Below are 19214 nucleotides of genomic sequence, written 5' to 3' on the forward strand. Positions count from 1 at the left end.
GCCTCGTGCGAGGCCGCCTGACGCCACCCGAGACCACGCGAAGCCAGGAGGAGGGTGCTGGGAGGTGGTGCAAGGCTCGTGCAACGCTTGTGCAAGGCTTGTGCGAGGCTCGTGCGAGGCCAACTGACGCCACCCGAGACCACACAAAGGCGGGGGGAGGGTGCTGGGAGGTGGTGCAACGCTTGTGCAAGGCTTGTGCGAGGCCATGCAAGGCTTGTGCAAGGCTCGTGCGAGGCTCATGCGAAGCCACTTGACGCCACCCGAGACCACGCGAAGCCGGGAGGAGGGTGCTGGGAGGTGGGGCAAGGCTCGTGCAACGCTTGTGCAAGGCCATGCAAGGCTCGTGCAAGCCTCGTGCGAGGCCGCCTGACGCCACCCGAGACCACATAAAGCTGGGGGCAGGGTGCTGGGAGGTGGTGCAAGGCTCGTGCAAGGCTCGTGCAAGGCTCGTGCAAGGCCGTGTGAGGGCACCTGATGCCACCCAAGACTGCGCGAAGCCGGGGGGAGGGTGCTGGGAGGTGGTGCAAGGCTTGTGCAAGGCTCGTGCAAGGCCGTGCGAGGCCACTCGATGCCACCCGAGATCGCATGAAGCCGGGGGGAGGGTGCTGGGAGGTGGTGCAAGGCTCGTGCGAGGCCATGCAAGGCTCGTGTGAGCCTCGTGCGAGCCTCGTGCGAGGCCGCCCGCCGCCACCCGGGAGGAGGACGCCGCCGGGAAGCCGCCCGCCCGTCCGCCGCCACCGCACCCCCGTGCCCCGTGGGGAAGCCGCCCCCCTCGGGCCTTCCTGGTGCGAGAGAGCCCCTCCTCGTGCGAGGCCGGCGATGGGGGGCGGGGGGGGGGGCGGGGGGGGGTCCTGACCTGCTGGCAGAACTCCTTGATGCTGCGGCCGCCCTCCAGGAACTGCTCGAAGAAGCGGCGGTGGCGCTGGAGGCAGCCCGAGGTGAGCAGGCGCAGGTAGACCACCAGGTAGTCGGAGGTGCTGGGCTCGTTGAAGGCCGCCAGGAGCTCGGGCAGGGGCACGCGGCGCTCGACCCGCTCGATCAGCTCCATGAACTGCCGGGGGGGGCACGGGGGGGGACACGGGGCACAGGGGGGACACGACATGGGGGAGGGGACACGGGGGAGGGGACACGGGGGACACAGGGGATGGGGGGACACGACACGGGGGAGGGGGGACACGACACGGGGGAGGGGGGACACGACACGGGGGAGGGGGGGACACGGTGGGGGGGGGGACACGGGGAAGGGGACATGGGGGACACGGGGAAGGGGGACACACGGGGAAGGGGGGGGACACGGGGGGGAGGGGGGACACGGGGGGGGAGGGGAGGTACGGGGGGGAGGGGGGTGACACGGGGGAGGGGGGGGACACGGGGGAGGGGGGGGACACGGGGGGGACACGGGGGGAGGGGGGTACACGGGGGAGGGGGGACACGGGGGGGGGGAGGTACGGGGGGGAGGGGTGACACGGGGGGGGGGACACGGGGGAGGGGGGGACAAGGGGGAGGGGGGGGACACGGGGGAGGGGACAGGGACACAGGGGGGGACACACGGGGGGGGACACGGGGGAGGGGAGGGGGACACGGGGGGGGGACGGGGGAGGGGGGACACGGGGGAGGACACGGGGGAGGGGGATACGGAGGGGGGACACGGGGGAGGGGGGACACGGGGCACAGGGGGGACACAGGTGGGGGACGGGGGAGGGGGAGGTACAGGGGGGGAGGGGACATGGGGGACATGGGGGACACGGGGAAGGGGGACACACGGGGAAGGGGGACACGGGGGGAGGGGGACACGGGGGGGGGACACGGGGACGGGGGGACACGGGGGACACGGGGAAGGGGGACACGGGGGGAAGGGGGACACGGGGGGAAGGGGGACACGGGGGGGGAGGGGGGACATGGGGGAGGGGGGGATGGGGCGGGGGGGGACACAGTGGGGGGGGGACACGACACGGGGGAGGGACACGGGGGAGGGGGGGGGACGACACGGGGAAGGGGGGGGACGACACGGGGAAGGGGACGACACGGGGAAGGGGACGACACGGGGAAGGGGGGGACACGGGGGGGGGAGGTACAGGGGGGGAGGGGGGACACGGGGGAGGGGACACGGGGGAGGGGGGACACACGGGGGAGGGGGGGGACGACACGGGGGAGGGGGGGGGACGGGGGGGGACACGGGGGAGGCACACGGGGGGGACACAGGGCAGGGACACGGGGGAGGGGGGACATGGGGGACACAGGGAAGGGGGACACAAGGGGAAGGGGGGGACACACAGGGAGGGGAGGTACGGGGAGGGGAGGGGGGACACGGGGGGGGACGCGGGGGGGGAGGGGGGACACGGGGGGGGGACGGGGGAGGGGACATGGGGGACACGGGGGACACGGGGAAGGGGGACACACGGGGAAGAGGGGACACGGGGAAGAGGGGACACGGGGGACACAGGGAAGGGGGACACACGGGGAAAGGGGGGGACACAGGGGAGGGGAGGTACAGGGGGGAGAGGGGGGACACGGGGGGGGACACGGGGGAGGGGGACACGGGGGAGGGGGGGACATGACACGGGGGGGGGGACACAAGGGAGGGGGGGACACACGGGGGAGGGGGGGGACAGGGAAGGGGGGGACGGGACATGGGGGAGCAGGGGATGACACAGGGGAGGGGGGGGACACACGGGGGGGGACACACGGGACACGGGGAAGGGGAGGGAACACGGAGGGGGGAGGGGACGGGGGGGGAGGGGGGGACACGGGGGAGCAGGGGACGACACGGGGGGGGGACACGGGGGGGGGGACACGGGGGGGGGACACGGGGGGGGGGACACGAGGGAGGGGGGGACACGGGGGAGGGGGGGACGGGGCAGGGGGGAGACACGGGGGGGGAGGGGGGACACGGGGGGGGAGGGGGGACACACGGGGCGGGGATTGGGGACACGGGGCGGGGATTGGGGACACGGGGGCACAGGGGGAGAGGGAGCGGCGGGGGGGGACGGGGGGGCACAGACACGGGTCAGCCGCGGCATCCCGGGGCCACGCGTGGGGGCACGGGAACGGTCACGCGCGGCATCCCAGGGGCACCCGCAGGGTGACACGGACCATCACAGGGTCACACGGGCCACCATGGGGTCACAGACATGGGTCACACACGCCAACACGGGGTCACACGCGTGTCAGGGGGCACACACAGGGTGACACGGACCATCCCGGGGTCACAGACAGGGTCACACGCGTGTCAGGGGGCACAGACAGGGTGACACGGGCCATCCCGGGGGCACATGGGCCACCACGGGTCACAGACACAGGTCACACACGCCAACACGGGGGCACACGCGTGTCGGGGGCACACACAGGGTGACACGGGCCACCATGGGGTCACAGACATGGGTCACACGCGTGTCGGGGGGCACACACAGGGTGACACAGACCATCAGGGGGTCACAGACAGGGTCACACGCATGTCGGGGGCACACACAGGGTGACACGGACCATCACGGGGTCACACGGGCCACCACGGGGTCACAGACATGGGTCACACGCGCCAACACGGGGGCACACGCGTGTCGGGGGGCACACACAGGGTGACACAGACCATTACGGGGTCCCTGACATGGGTCACACACGCCAACATGGGGTCACACGCGTGTCAGGGGGCACACAAAGGTGAAGGTGACACGGACCATCCCAGGGGCACAGACATGGGTCACACACACCATCCCGGGGGCACACGCGTGTCGGGGGGCACACGCAGGGTGACACAGACCATCAGGGGGTCACACGGGCCACCATGGGGTCACAGACATGGGTCACACGCGTGTCGGGGGGCACACACAGGGTGACACGGACCATCCCGGGGTCACAGACAGGGTCACACACGTGTCAGGGGGCACATACAGGGTGACACGGCCCATCCCGGGGGCACACGGGCCACCACGGGTCACAGACACGGGTCACACACGCCAACACGGGGGCACATGCGTGTCGGGGGCACACACAGGGTGACACAGGCCACCATGGGGTCACAGACACGGGTCACACACGCCAACACGGGGGCACACGCGTGTCAGGGGGCACGGACAGGGTGACACAGACCATTACGGGGTCCCTGACATGGGTCACACACGCCAACATGGGGTCACACGCGTGTTGGGGGGCACACAAAGGTGACACGGACCATCCCAGGGGCACAGACGTGGGTCACACACGCCATCCCGGGGGCACACGCGTGTCAGGAGGCACACACAGGGTGACACGGACCATCCTGGGGTCACAGACACGGGTCACACGCGTGTCAGGGGGCACACACAGGGTGACACGGACCATCCCGGGGTCACAGACACGGGTCACACGCGTGTCAGGGGGCACACACAGGGTGACACGGACCATCACGGGGTCACACGGGCCACCATGGGGTCACAGACACGGGTCACACACGTGTCGGGGGCACACAAAGGTGACATGGACCACCCCGGGGTCACAGACACGGGTCACACGTGGCATCCCGGGGGCACACGCGTGTTGGGGGGCACACACAGGGTGACACGGACCATCATGGGGTCACAGACACGGGTCACACACGCCATCACAGGGGCACATGCGTGTTGGGGGGCACAGACAGGGTGACACGGACCATCATGGGGTCACAGACATGGGTCACACGTGGCATCCCGGGGGCATACACGTGTCAGGGGGCACACACAGGGTGACACAGACCATCCCAGGGTCCCTGACATGGGTCACACGCGCCAACACGGGGTCACACGCGTGTCGGGGGGCACAGACAGGGTCACACGTGCCACCACGGGGTCACAGACACGGGTCACATGCCCCAACACGGGGTCACACGCGTGTCAGGGGGCACGGACAGGGTCACATGTGCCACCACGGGGCACAGACACGGGTCACACGCCCCAACACGGGGTCACACGCGTGTCAGGGGGCACACACAGGGTGACACAGACCATCATGGGGTCCCTGACATAGGTCACACGTGCCAACACGGGGTCACACGCGTGTCAGGGGGCACACACAGGGTGACACGGCCCATCCCGGGGTCACAGACACGGGTCACACGTGCCAACACGGGGTCACACGCGTGTCAGGGGGCACACACAGGGTGACACAGACCATCCCAGGGTCCCTGACATGGGTCACACGTGCCAACACGGGGTCACACGCGTGTCGGGGGGCACGGACAGGGTCACACGTGCCACCATGGGGTCACAGACACAGGTCACATGCCCCAACACGGGGTCACACGCGTGTCAGGGGGCACGGACAGGGTCACACGTGCCACCACGGGGTCACAGACACGGGTCACACGCGCCAACACGGGGTCACACGCATGTCAGGGGGCACACACAGGGTGACACGGCCCATCCCGGGGTCACAGACACGGGTCACACGTGCCAACATGGGGTCACACGCGTGTCAGAGGGCACACACAGGGTGACACAGACCATCATGGGGTCCCTGACATGGGTCACACGTGCCAACACGGGGTCACACGCATGTCAGGGGGCACGGACAGGGTCACACGTGCCACCACGGGGTCACAGACACGGGTCACACGCCCCAACACGGGGTCACACGCGTGTCGGGGGGCACACACAGGGTGACACGGCCCATCCCGGGGTCACAGACACGGGTCACACGCACCAACACAGGGTCACACGCGTGTCGGGGGGCATGGACAGGGTCACACGTGCCACCACGGGGTCACAGACACGGGTCACACGCCCCAACACGGGGTCACACGCGTGTCGGGGGCACGGACAGGGTCACACGTGCCACCACGGGGTCACAGACACGGGTCACACGCGCCAACACGGGGTCACACGCGTGTCGGGGGGCACGGACAGGGTCACACGTGCCACCATGGGGCACAGACACGGGTCACACGCCCCAACACGGGGGCACACGCGTGTCGGGGGCACACAAAGGTGACGTGGCCCATCCCGGGGTCACAGGTGGGGTCACGGGTTCAACGTCCCGTCCTGTCCCGTGTCCCCCCCTCCGTGTGTGTCCCCCCCCCGTGTGTGTCCCCCCGCCGTGTCCCCCCCCGTGTCCCCACCGTGTTGTGGAAGTCCTCGATGGTGAACTCGGTGAAGCCCTGGGCCACCAGCTCCTCCTTGCTGCGGGCCGAGACCTCCTTGAACCTGGGGGGGGGCACAGGCATTTTGGGGGGGGGCACAGGCATTTGGGGGGGGGGGGGCACAGGCATTTGGGGGGGGGGAGCCCCCTGAAGGACCCAAAGGACTTGTGGGGGGGGGACAGGGACCCAGGTAGCCCGGGAGGGGACCAAGGTAGCCCGGGGGGGGAGGGAGGGGACAAGGCAAACTGGGGGGGGGGCCCCTGAAGCAGCAGGGTGTAAGGGGGGGGACCCGGGAAGTTTTGGGGGGTTTGGGAGGGGGGGGAGGGAGCAAGGGATTGGGGGGGGATTTGGGGGGCACCTGGGGGTTTGGGGGGTGTTTGGGGGGGGGGGGGGGGCAGGGTGTTTGGGGGGGGGGGTTCGGGGGGGGCTGACAAGGGTTTGGTGGGGGGTCAAGGGGTTGGGGGGGGGGGATGACAGGGGTTTGGGGGGGGGTTCAGGGCAGTCAAGGGGTTGGGGGGGGTTTCGGGGGGGGGCTGACAGGGATTTAGAGGGGGGGTCAAGGGGTTGGGGGGGGTTTCGGGGGGTTTGCAGGAGTTTGGGGGGGACAGCAGGGGGGGACAGAGGATTGGGGGGGTTTTGGGGGGGGTTTGAGGGGGACCAGGGGGTTAAGGGGGGGGGCGACGGGGGGCGACAAGGGGGGGGCCAGGGGGTTCGGGGGTTTGGGGGGGGGGGGGGGGGGGGGGGCGGCAGGGGGTTCAGGGGGGTTTTTTGGGGGGGGTCAGGAGTTTGGGGGGAGAGGCCCAAGGTGTTTGGGGGGGTTTGCGGGGGGGGTGGACAGGGGATTGGGGGGGTTTGGGGGGAGGCAGGGGTATGGTGGGGGGGGCAGGGTTTTTGGGGGGGTTTTGGGGGGGGAGACAGGGGTATGGGGGGGCAGGGGTTTGGGGGGGTTTTGGGGGGGGCAGGGTTTTTGGGGGGGTTTTGGGGGGGGCAGGGGTATGGGGGGGGCAGGGTTTTTGGGGGGTTTTGGGGGGGGAGACAGGGGTATGGGGGGGCAGGGGTTTGGGGGGATTTTGGGGGGGGCAGGGGTTTGGGGGGGGGGTTGGGGGGGAGACAGGGGTATGGGGGGGCAGGGTGTTTGGGGGGGTTTTGGGGGGGGCAGGGGTTTGGGGGGGGGTTTGGGGGGGGAGACAGGGGTATGGGGGGGGCAGGGTGTTTGGGGGGGTTTTGGGGGGGGCAGGGTTTTTGGGGGGGTTTTGGGGGGGGAGACAGGGGTATGGGGGGGCAGGGTGTTTGGGGGGGTTTGGGGGGGGCAGGGGTATGGTGGGGGGGGCAGGGTGTTTGGGGGGTTTTGGGGGGGCAGGGTTTTTGGGGGGGCAGGGGTTTGGGGGGGTTTTGGGGGGGTTTTGGGGGGGTTTTGGGGGGGGGAGACAGGGGTATGGGGGGGGGCAGGGGTTTGGGGGGTTTTGGGGGGGGCAGGGGTATGGTGGGGGGGCAGGGTTTTTGGGGGGGTTTTGGGGGGGCGGGGGTTTGGGGCGGTTTTTGGGGGGGAGACAGGGGTATGGGGGGGGGCAGGGTGTTTGGGGGGGTTTTGGGGGGGGGCAGGGTGTTTGGGGGGGGTGTTTCGGGGGGGAGGGGCAGGGTTTTGGGGGGTGTTTCGGGGGGGGGGGTGTGTTTCGGGGGGGGGGGTCCCGCACCGCTGCAGCTCCTGCCCGTCCTCCAGCAGAGCCTCCAGGTGGGCGAAGCCGAAGGCGCGATAGAAGCAATTCCCGTCCGGCCGCGTCTTCCGGATGTAGGAATATTTCTGGAGCAGGTCCTGGGGGGGGGGACACGGGGGGGGGACACGGGGGGGGGGGACACGGGGGGGGGGGACACGGGGGGGGGGGGACACGGAGAGTTAGCGGGGGGGGGAGGCGGGCACAGTGCCCCACGGCACCTCCCAGCCCCACACCGGAGGCTCCCAGCCCCACACCGGTGCCCCACGGTGCCTCCCAGCCCCACACCAGTGGCCCAAAGAGGCTGCCAGCCCCACACTGCTGCCCCACAGCACCTCCCAGCCCCACACCAGTGGCTCCCAGCCCCACACCGGTGCCCCATGGCGGCTTCCAGCCCCACACCGGTGGCTCCCAGCCCCACACCGGCAGCCCACAGCAGCTCCCAGCCCCACACCGGCGCCCCAAAGAGGCTCCCAGCCCCACACCGGTGCCCCATGGCGGCTCCCAGCCCCACACCGGTGGCTTCCAGCCCCACACCGGTGCCCCATGGCGGCTCCCAGCCCCACACCGGCAGCCCACAGCAGCTCCCAGCCCCACACCGGCGCCCCAAAGAGGCTCCCAGCCCCACACTGGTGGCTCCCAGCCCCACACCGGTGCCCCAAAGAGGCTCCCGGCCCCATCACCAGAGGCTCCCAGCCCCACACAGCTGCCCTAGAGCTGCTCCAAGCCACACATTGGCGCCCCACGGCAGCTCCCAGCCCCACACCAGGGGCTCCCAGCCCCACACCGGCAGCCCACAGCAGCTCCCAGCCCCACACCGGTGCCCCAAAGAGGCTCCCAGCCCCACACTGGCACCCCACGGCACCTCCCAGCCTCACACCAGGGGCTCCCAGCCCCACACCGGCAGCCCACAGCAGCTCCCAGCCCCACACCGGCGCCCCAAAGAGGCTCCCGGCCCCATCACCAGAGGCTCCCAGCCCCACATTGGCGCCCCACAGCACCTCCCAGCCTCACACCGGGGGCTCCCAGCCCCACACTGGAGCCCCATGGCGGCTCCCAGCCCCACACCGGAGGCTCCCAGCCCATCACCGGTGCCCCAATGAGGCTCCCAGCCCCACACTGGGGGCTCCCAGCCCCACACGGGTGCCCTAGAGTGGCTCCCAGTCCCACATTGGCGCCCCACGGCACCTCCCAGCCCCACACCAGAGCCTCCCAGCCCCACACTGGCGCCCCACAGTGCCTCCCAGCCCCACGCTGGAGGCTCCTAGCCCAACACCGGTGCCCCACGGTGCCTCCCAGCCCCACACCAGTGCCCACGGCGCCTCCCAGCCCCACACCGGAGGCTCCCGGCCCATCACCAGTGGCCCATGGCACCTCCCAGCCCCACACTGGCACCCCACGGCGACTCCCAGCCCCACACCGGAGGCTCCCAGCTCAACACCGGTGCCCCACGGCACCTCCCAGCCCCACACTGGTGGCTCCCAGCCCCACACTGCTGCCCCACGGCACCCCCCAGCCCCACACTGGTGGCTCCCAGCCCCACACTGGTGCCCCATGGCGGCTCCCAGCCTCACACCAGTGGGCCAAAGAGGCTCCCAGCCCCACACCGGAGGCTCCCAGCCCATCACCAGTGCCCCAATAAGGCTCCCAGCCCCACACTGGTGCCCCACAGCGGCTCCCAGCCCCACACCGGAGGCTCCCAGCCCAACACTGGTGCCCCACAGCGCCTTCCAGCCCCACACCAGAGGCTCCGAGCCCCACACCAGTGCCCCACAGCAGCTCCCAGCCCCACACCGGTATCCTAAAGAGCACACCAGTCCCGCACTGGTGCCCCACAGCACCTCCCAGCCCCACACTGGTGGCCCACAGCCCCACACTGGCACCCCACAGCAGCTCCCGGCCCCACACTGCTACCCCAAGGCACCTCCCAGCCCCACATCGGTGGCCCACAGCGCCTCCCAGCCCCACACCGGTGGGCCAAAGAGGCTCCCAGCCCCACACTGGGGGCCCCCAGCCTCACACCGGTGCCCCACAGCACCTCCCAGCCCCACACCAGTGGCCCACAGATGCTCCCAGCCCCACACTGACACCCCACGGCAGCTCCCAGCCCCACACCGGAGGCTCGCAGCCCATCACCGGTGCCCCAAAGAGGCTGCCAGCCCCACACCAGTGCCCCATGGCACCTCGCAGCCCCACACCGGCGCCCCACAGCGGCTCCCAGCCCAACACCGGTGCCCCAATGAGGCTCCCAGCCCCACACCGGTGGCTCCCAACCCCACGCCGGTGCCCCACGGCGGCTCCCAGCCCAACACCGGTGCCCCAAAGAGGCTCCCAGCCCCACACTGGCGCCCCACAGTGGCTCCCAGCCCCACACCGGAGGCGTCCGGCCCAACACTGGTGCCCCACGGTGCCTCCCAGCCCCACACCGGTATCCTAAAGAGCACACCAGCCCCACACTGCTGCCCCACGGCAACTCCCAGGCCCGCGCTGGTGCCCTAGAGCTGCTCCCAGCCCCACACTGGTGGCTCCCAGGCCCACACTGCTGCCCCAAAGAGGCTCCCAGCCCCACAGTGGCTCCCAACCCCACACCAGTGGCTCCCAGCCCCACACTGGTGCCCTAGAGCTGCTCACAGCCCCACACTGGGGGCCCAAAGAGGCTCCCAGCCCAACAGTGGCTCCCAGCCCCACACCGGCATCCCAAAAAGGCCCCCAGCCCCACACTGATGGCTCCCAGCCCCACGGTGACTCCCAGCCCCACACTGCCGCCCCAAAGAGGCTCCCAGCCCCACAGCGGCTCCCAACCCCACACCGGTGGCCCAAAAAGGCCCCCAGCCCCACACCGGCGGCTCCCAGACCCACACTGGTGCCCCACGGCACCTCCCAGCCCCACGCCGGAGGCTCCCAGCCCCACACTGGCGCCCCACGGTGCCTCCCAGCCCCACGCAGGAGGCTCCCAGCCGAACACCGGTGCCCTAGAGCTGCTCCCTGCCCCACACCGGTGCCCCAAAGAGGCTCCCAGCCCCAAACTGGTGCCCCACAGCACCTCCCAGCCCCACACTGGAGGCTCCCAGCCCCACACTGGCGCCCCACGTCGGCTCCCAGCCCCACACTGGCACCCCACGTCACCTCCCAGCCCCACACTGGCACCCCACGTCACCTCCCAGCCCCACACTGGCGACCCACGTCGCCTCCCAGCCCCACACTGGCGCCCCACGTCGCCTCCCAGCCCCACACCAGAGGCTCCCAGCCCAACACCGGTGCCCCAAAGAGGCTCCCAGCCCCAAACTGGTGCCCCACAGCAGCTCCCAGCCCCACACCAGAGGCTCCCAGCCCCACACTGGCGCCCCATGGTGCCTCCCAGCCCCACACTAGCACCCCACAGCGCCTCTCAGCCCCACACCAGAGCCTCCCAGCCCCACACTGGCGCCCCACGGTGCCTCCCAGCCCAACACCGGTGCCCCGAAGAGGCTCCCAGCCCCAAACTGGTGCCCCACAGCAGCTCCCAGCCCCACACCAGAGCCTCCCAGCCCCACGCCGGCGCCCCACAGCGGCTCCCAGCCCCACGCCGGCCCCCACCTTGATCTTCTGCTGGTAGACGTGGTCGTCCTCGGCGTACTCCTTGTACAGCACCGTCAGCTCCAGCCGCTCCGACACCAGCGGGTTCTGCACCGCGATCTGCGCCGGCCGGGGGGCGGGGGGGGGAAGGGGGGGCATCAGAGGTGTGCAGCAGGATTTAGGGACCCCCCGGGGGGGCGGGGGGGTGATTTGACGGTGTGTCCCCCCCCTCACCAAGAGTTTAGGGGGCGATAAGGGGCAGGGGGGGCGTCTCACCTCTTGCTGGATCCGGTCCTGCTGCGCCATGATGGCCTCATCGTAGGCCAGGCAGTTCACACCTGGGGGGGGGAAAGGGGGGGCGAGGGGGGGGGGGGGGGATATGGGGGTTCAGACCCCCCCCCACCAACCACCGCACATGTTCCCCCCTCGCCGTGGGGAGCAGGCGCCCCACGAACCGCTCCTGGGATGGGGGGGGGCAGAATCTAGGGGAGATCTCGGGGGTATTTGGGGTGCTGGGGGGGGGGGAGGGGAAGGGGGGGGGGAATATGGGGGTTCAGACACCCCCCCCCCCACCGCACATGTTCCCCCCTCGCCGTGGGGAGCGGGCGCCCCACGAACCGCTCCTGGGATGGGGGGGGGCAGAACCTGGGGGGTATTTGGGGTGCTGGGGGGGGGGGGGGGCTATTGGGGCGCTCTAGGGGTCCTGGGGGGGGGGAGGGGGGGGTATCAGGGCGCTGGGGGTGATTAGGGGGGTGCTACCGGGGGGGGGGGGGCTATAGGGGTATCGGGGTGCACCCAGGTGCTACAAGGGATGATTACGGTGGCCTCGGGGCGCCGTAGGGACCCTATGGGTGCCCTGGGCGGGGGGGGGGGGGGGGGCAATAATTGGATTAAGGTGCTCCGGGGGTCCCGTAGGGGGACACCGGGGCGCTGGAGGGGGCGGGGGGGGGACGGGACGACACTCCAGGGCCCCGAGAGCGAGTTCGGGACGCGCCAGACAAACCGGGGGGGGGCCCTACGGTGGGATTAGGGCGTTATAGGGGACCTCCGGGGGGATTGGGGTGTTACGGGGGGGGCTATAGGCACCGGGGAACGGCGGGGATGGCGGGGAGGGGGGTACCGGGGGCCCTATGGAGGGAAGCAGGCCCCAGCGCGGGGGTCCCCCGCATGGAGCTGGGGGGTCCCGGGCCTGGGGTTTCCGAGCCGCGAAGGGGAAGAGCCGGGGTTTGGGGGTCGGCCCCAACGGGACCCCGTCGGTACCGTCCGCGTCGCCGCCGAGCGGCTCCGGTTTCTGCTGAGGCTCCTCCGCCGCCATCATCCGCCGCAACCCCGCCCCGCGCAAACGCTTCCGGGTCACCGGTGAGCCGCCGGCAAAGCTTCCGGGTCAACCACCGCCCCGCCGGAAGCGCGCCCGCTCCTTAGCAACCGCCCCCCCCCCCCCCCCCCATCCCTCCCCTAAGGTCCGGCCCGCCCCTAGCAACCGCGACAGGCCCCGCCCCTTGGCGACAGGCCCCGCCCCTAACGACGGGCAGGGGAGGGTTGGCCCCGCCCCTTAGCGACAGGCCCCGCCCCTAGAGACGGGCCAGTGCCTGCAGGTGGGGAGAGGCGCATGCGCAGTGGCCCCGCCTCCCAGCCCGCCGTGGCCCCGCCCCCTCCCCTCACTGACCACGCCCCCGGTCCTCTTTGGCCCCGCCTCCTGCCCGCCTCGGCCCCGCCCCCGCCCCTCCTTGGCTCGGCCCCGCCCGCCCTCGAAGGGCCGGACCCCAGGGAGCGCTGCCGGGGGGGGGGTGCCGGTTCGCGCGACGGCTTTATTTTGCGCCGTCGCACACAACCTTCTAAAGCTTTTAAGGAGAAAAACCCGGTTTTGGGTGAATTCTCCGCCGGCGGGCCCGGCCGCGCGGCCCCGTTGCCAGGGCGACGGCCCCGCGGCCCCCGCCGGGGCGTCTTCACCATGGCAACTGCTGGCGGGCGGACGGGCGGGAGGGTGGGCCAATCACAGCGCGGGCGCCGCGGCTCCCATTGGTCGGATAACCCGGGGGGGCGGGGCGCGCTGGGGATTGACGGAGGCCACGGGCCAATGGAGCGCGGCGGCCCAAAGATGGGCGGGGGGAGGGGGCGGGCCAGCGACCAATGGGCGCGCGTCGTGGGCGGGACGGGGCGCTCCGGAAGCGGAAGCGGAAGGGGCCGGGGGGGGGGGGGAATGGCGGCCGGTTCGAAATTGGAGCGGGGCGGCCCGGGGGAGAAAGAGGGGCCCGGCGGGGGGATCCTTGGGCCGGGCCGGTCCCGGCCGGGCCCTCGGGGTGGCCGAGAGCACGTTGTGAGGCAGCGGGACCGCGTTGAGGTGCGTGGGGTGGGGGACGGCGGGAGCCGAGGGGTCGGGGGAGGGATGCGGGGCTCCTGAGGGGGATACGGGGGGGCCTTGAGAGGGGTTGGGGGGGGGGTGGTCCTGAGAAGGCTCTTAAGGGGGGTGGGGGGGAAGAATGAGGCAGAGGGGGCCCTGAGGGGGGGGACACGGGGGTCCTGAGGGGGAATGGGGCGGGGGGGCACACTAGGATGCCCCCCCCCCCGCCCCACCCCGGGAGTCCTCTGGGACAGCCTGGGACACCCCCCCCCCCCCCCCCATTCCCCCAGGACCACCCCCCACCTCCCCCCCCCGAGCTCTCTGATACCCCCCGGGACCTCTCCCCCCCCCCCCCCCCCCCCCCGCCTTACAGGTTCCCCTGGAGCCACCTGGGAATCTTTCGAGACTCCCCACCCCCTGAGAGCGCCCCCCCCCCCCCGGAGCCCTCCAGGACCCCCTGGGACCCCTCCTGTTCCCCCCAGACTCCCTGGAGCCTTCTGGGACACCTCACGAGCCCCCCGGGACCCTCCCACAGCCCCTCCAGGACCCCCCGAGCCCTCTGGGACCCCCTGGAGCTCTTCCCGGTCCCCCCACATCCCCCTGGGACCCCCCCAGAGCGCTCTGAGACCCCCTGGGACCCCTCCTGTTCCCCTCAGTCTCCCTGGAGCCCTCTGGGACACCTCACGAGCCCCCCCGGGACCCTCCCACACCCCCTCCAGGAACCCCTGGAGTCCCCCCGGGACACCCCAGTGCCCTCTGGGACCCCCTGGAGCTCCTCCTGGGACCCCGACATCCCCCTGGGACCCTACTGGGACCCCCCCGGAGCCCTCCAGGCCCCCCTGGGACACCTCCTGTTCCCCCCAGGCTCCCTGGAGCCTTCTGGGACACCTCACGAGCCCCCCGGGACCCTCCCACAGCCCCTCCAGGAGCCCCCAGAGCCCTCTGGGACCCCCTGGATCTCTTCCTGGTACCCCCCACATCCTCCTGGGACCCCCCCCGGAGCCCTCCAAGACCCCCTGGGACCCCTCCTGTTCCCCCAGACTCCCTGGAGCCCTCTGAGACACCCCGCAAGCCCCCCCGGGTTTTTTCCGAAAAAAAAAAATAAAAAGAAACCCAAAAGAAAGGAATAAAGGAAGGGCAGCGTCTGAGCGAGTTAAGGCGAGCGTTGTGGGGCTCTCGGAGTCCACCCGCGAGGCGGGGAAAATTCCCCGTTGGGGCAAAAACCGGCTCCGGATCTGTCAGGGCTCGTTGTGGGATGCCCGGAACCCCCTGGGTCCTGCCTTTGGCTTTTCCCTGGGGCCTCAGGGCCCGCGATTCCACCGGGAGCGGAGCCAGTTTGAAGACGCCAACCCCCGGGGTGGCGGTTGCCCGGCGGGTGCATCCCGGAGGGGAGGAGGCCGAGGTCTACCCCATCTCGCGGGATGAAAGTTTCCGCCTTCTCCGGCTTCTTCTCAACGCGGCGCCGCTTCTCGACCCGGACGGCGTTGGCACCGCTGGATGGGAGGCGGCCGCTGACGCGGAGGTCGTCGGGCCCGGTGTTTTACCACCCAGCTCCTCTCGCGCGTCCTTCCCGCCGGCCTCGGGGACCCCCGCGAATTGCCCGTCGGAATTGCGCCGAGCGGCGGCGTTCCGCCGATTCGCTCTGGGGGTCCCAGAGTGGGGTTACCTGGGGGTAACGTTCCCGGCCCGGCCTGGGGGCAAGGGAAGAGAACGCAGCCCCTCGGCTGCTCCGTCAGGTGCCAAGTTTCTTTGCTCTCGTTGGGCTCTCGTTGGGCTCTCGTTGGGCTCTCGTTGGGCTCTCGTTGGGCTCTCGTTGGCCTCTCGTTGGCCTCTCGTTGGGCTCTCGTTGGGCTCTCGTTGGGCTCTCGTTGGCCTCTCGTTGGCCTCTCGTTGGCCTCTCGTTGGCCTCTCGTTGGCCTCTCGTTGGCCTCTCGTTGGCCTCTCGTTGGCCTCTCGTTGGCCTCTCGTTGGCCTCTCGTTGGCCTCTCGTTGGCCTCTCGTTGGCCTCTCGTTGGCCTCTCGTTGGCCTCTCGGACTCCCCCGGGGCGCGGGAGGAAGCTCAGGAGGCTGGCAACCGCCTTGCCAAAGGCAAGGAGAAAGCGCCGGCCGGGGGGCTTGCTTGGGCTGGGGGGCGACATGCCCGGCTCCCGCCCGGTGTTTCTGCGTCAGCAAGGCGAGCTGGGCCCTTTGGCTCCGCGCCGTGAGGGGCCGGTTGGCCGGCAAGGATGCCCGCCAAGGCATGGCTCTCGTGCGCCGGGGCTGATGCCGAGGTGGCGGTCGGGACCCCCCCACGTTTCCTTGGCAGGTGCCGCGGCGCAGCGGGCTTTCACGGAGGAGGAAGTCGGGAGGAAGTCGGGGGAGCGGACAAGGGTTCAGCGTTGCGTGAAGGCAGCGGGCTCAGGGGTCTCCAGGGAAGACCAAGGAAGCGCCGGCGTTTGGCTGCCGGTCGCGACTCCGGCTTCGGGAAGAGGCTTTCTGCGGGGCGGGAGCTGGGAAGAGGCCACCAGGGAGACGAGACGGCGCTCGAGGAAGCCCGTCGGGCTCCCGGCGACGGTGACGCCACGCCGGAATGGGTCCTCGTGCCTTTGGCTGGGAGACGGCGAGCCGTGAACGGGGAATCGGGACCGACGGGGGGCCGGAGGCGGAAGAAGGAGCCGTGGGGCGGAGGCGAGGGCGCGAGAGCCGGGGAGCTCGGGAGGGCCGTAGCCTTTTTTCCTGCCGGTCGCCGGCTTTGCCGTAGCGCCGCCGCTCCCTCTCGAGGCAGCTCTTCCCCCTTCGCCCCCTTCCTCTCCCATCTTTCCTCCGGGAGACGCGACTGCCTCCTCCTCCGCCCTCCTTTTTCCCCCAACCCCGGCTGATTTAACGGCATCGAACGAGAACCTCCGGCCACCAGGAGGGAGTTCCTCCGGATGCCGACGCCGCCGGAGACGCCATCGGAGAGCCAGATGCCACGCCGGCTACCTTCCCTCCCTCCCTCCTGCCCGCCACGGCCGACGTAGCCCGAAAGCGGGAGGCGCGGAGAACGTCGTCGCAGCCGGAACCGGGAACGTCGTCGCTGCAGGTACCGGTTCGGAGGGAAGGCGTTTTCCGGCGGGGATGCAGCTCGAAGGGAAGACGCAAAACCGCAGACGGAGACGGCGTGGCCGGGGCGGTTGGCGGCGGCGGCAGACGGGGATGAGCGAATACCCTCTTCCTCCTCGCGGAAAGCCGAAGCCCATCCGGTGCCGTCGTAGAACCATCCCATTTATCCAAAAAAAAAAAACCCGAAGCCGTCGTGGTGACACCGGCCACGGAGCCACGCGGTGACGGACCGAGCGCGTCCGCTTCTGGGAGAAGGGAAGGAAAAACCCCAGAATTTCAATTTAGAATTATTATTTTATTTGGTTTTTTCCGTGCCCCACCAGCCCTAAACAGGGGGACCGTCGCCGCCGCTGCCACCCGTCACCGGAGCCTCGCGCGTTTGTTTTCCGAACGAAGCGGCGCTGATCGAAAAAGGGGGAAACTCCCTTTCTGCTTCCCCACCCCGGCTTCGTTGGGCGGAGGAGCCGAACGTCGTCCGTTTTCGCCGCATCCCAAGCGTTTTGGAAAGGATCCGGCGTCTACCGCCGGGAGCCGGGGAAGGCAGGCGCTGGCTCGGGCCCCTTCTGCCGAGGTACGTCGGTAGGGAAGTTCGGGAATAAACGCGCGGATTGGGCGAGTCGTCTCCCAAAGAAGGTCCCTTCCTTCAGCCCGCGCTTTGCCGGGGGGCGACGGTCGAAATGCGCAACGGCGGCTCAGGGTCGCCGAGGAGGCGGCGGATTATCGGTCCCGTAGTAGCGCCGTCGTCCCCTTCCCGGTATCCGCTCTCCGTGGCGGGGGCGAGGCCGCGGCGACGGTCATGTCCCGCCGAGCCGCGCAAGCGGTAGGGGTCCCGGGGAAGGGCGGACGTCGCGTTCTTCGCGTCCCAGCTGCGGCTCTCTCCTACCTCGGAAGCTTTTCCGGTTTTATACCTTTCCTTAATGGGCGAACGATGCCGTATTTTCGGCCGGTTTTAGTAATTCTTCCGCAGCCGTTCACCCTTTAATTCTAACCCCGACCTTAACCCTTTATAGTGAGCCCTACCTTAACCTTAACCCTTTAAACCTAACCTTTACCTTAACCTTTATCCCTCTAAACCCAACCGTAACCCTCTAAACCCAACCCTTTAAACCCAACCATGAGCCTTTGAACGCAACCGTGACCCTTTAAACCCAACCCTGACCCCAACCCTGACCCTTTAAACCCAACCGTAACCCTAAACCGTAACCCTTTAAACCCAACCGTAACCCTCTAAACCCAACCTTGACCCTTTAAACCCAACTGTAACCTAAACCGTAGCCCTTTAAACCCAACCGTGACCCTTTAAACCCAACCGTGACCCTTTAAACCCAACCGTGACCCTTTAAACCCAACCGTGACCCTTTAAACCCAACCGTGACCCTTTAAACCCAACTGTAACCTAAACCGTAACCCTTTAAACCCAACCCTGACCCCAACCGTGAGCCTTTAAACCCAACCATGAGCCTTTAAACCCAACCCTGACCTAAACCGTAACCCTTTAAACCCAACCCTGACCCCAACCGTAACCCCTCAAACCCAACCGTAACCCCTTAAACCCAACCCTGACCCAACCCTGACCCCAACCATAAGCCTTTAAACCCAACCGTAACCCTCTAAACCCAACCTTGACCTAAACCGTAACCCTCTAAACCCAACCTTGACCCCAACTGTAACCCTTTAAGCCAAATCGTAACCTTTTAAACCCATCCCTGACCCCAACCGTAACCCTTTAAACCCAACCCATACCTACCTTGACCCTTTAAACCCAACCGTGACCCGAACCGTAAGTCTTTAAGCCCAACCGTGACCCTTTAAACCCAACCCTGACCCCAACCGTAACCCTCTAAACCCAACCATGAGCCTCTAAACCCAACCGTAACCCTCTAAACCCAACCTTAACCTAAACCATAACCCTCTAAACCCAACCTTGACCCCAACCGTAACCCTTTAAGCCAAACCATAACCTTTTAAACCCAACCCTGACCCCCAACCGTAACCCTTTAAACCCAACCCATACCTACCTTGACCCTTTAAACCCAACCGTGACCCGAACCGTGACCCTTTAAGCCCAACCGTGACCCTTTAAACCCAACCGTGACCCTTTAAACCCAACCGTGACCCTTTAAACCCAACCTTGACCCCAACCGTAACCCTTTAAACCCAACCGTAACCCTTTAAACCCAACCCTGACCCTCTAAACCCAACCCTGACCCCAACCCTGACCCTCTAAACCCAACCCTGACCCCAACCGTAACCCTCTAAACCCAACCCTGACCCAAACCGTAACCCTCTAAACCCAACCATGAGCCTCTAAACCCAACCCTGACCCCAACCATAAGCCTTTAAACCCAACCGTAACCCTCTAAACCCAACCTTAACCTAAACCGTAACCCTCTAAACCCAACCTTGACCCCAACCGTAACCCTTTAAGCCAAACCGC

At 69.1% G+C, this 19214-nt stretch overlaps 2 protein-coding genes across 2 annotated transcripts; both read right to left on the reverse strand.

Annotated features, from left to right (window-relative positions):
* Positions 1–856: 856 nt before the first annotated feature.
* OTUB1 (OTU deubiquitinase, ubiquitin aldehyde binding 1) lies at positions 857–12767 on the reverse strand (the record flags this gene model as incomplete). Its single annotated transcript, XM_063322370.1, has 6 exons — positions 12616–12767; positions 11632–11693; positions 11377–11475; positions 7783–7901; positions 6068–6152; positions 857–1051 (listed from the first exon to the last, which is right to left on the reverse strand). Coding segments are annotated over exons 1-6 (618 nt in total), but the record flags the coding sequence as incomplete, so codon positions are not given.
* Positions 12768–13348: 581 nt separating this feature from the next.
* On the reverse strand, positions 13349–15834 carry LOC134509793 (basic proline-rich protein-like). Its single transcript, XM_063322372.1, has 2 exons — positions 15363–15834; positions 13349–13752 (listed from the first exon to the last, which is right to left on the reverse strand). The coding sequence occupies exons 1-2, from the start codon at positions 15832–15834 to the stop codon at positions 13349–13351; spliced, it is 876 nt and encodes a 291-aa protein (XP_063178442.1).
* Between the last annotated feature and the right edge of the window lie 3380 nt (positions 15835–19214).

The sequence above is a fragment of the Chroicocephalus ridibundus genome, unplaced genomic scaffold (assembly GCF_963924245.1).
Source record: "Chroicocephalus ridibundus unplaced genomic scaffold, bChrRid1.1 SCAFFOLD_719, whole genome shotgun sequence".
In the NCBI taxonomy this organism is placed as follows: domain Eukaryota; kingdom Metazoa; phylum Chordata; class Aves; order Charadriiformes; family Laridae; genus Chroicocephalus; species Chroicocephalus ridibundus.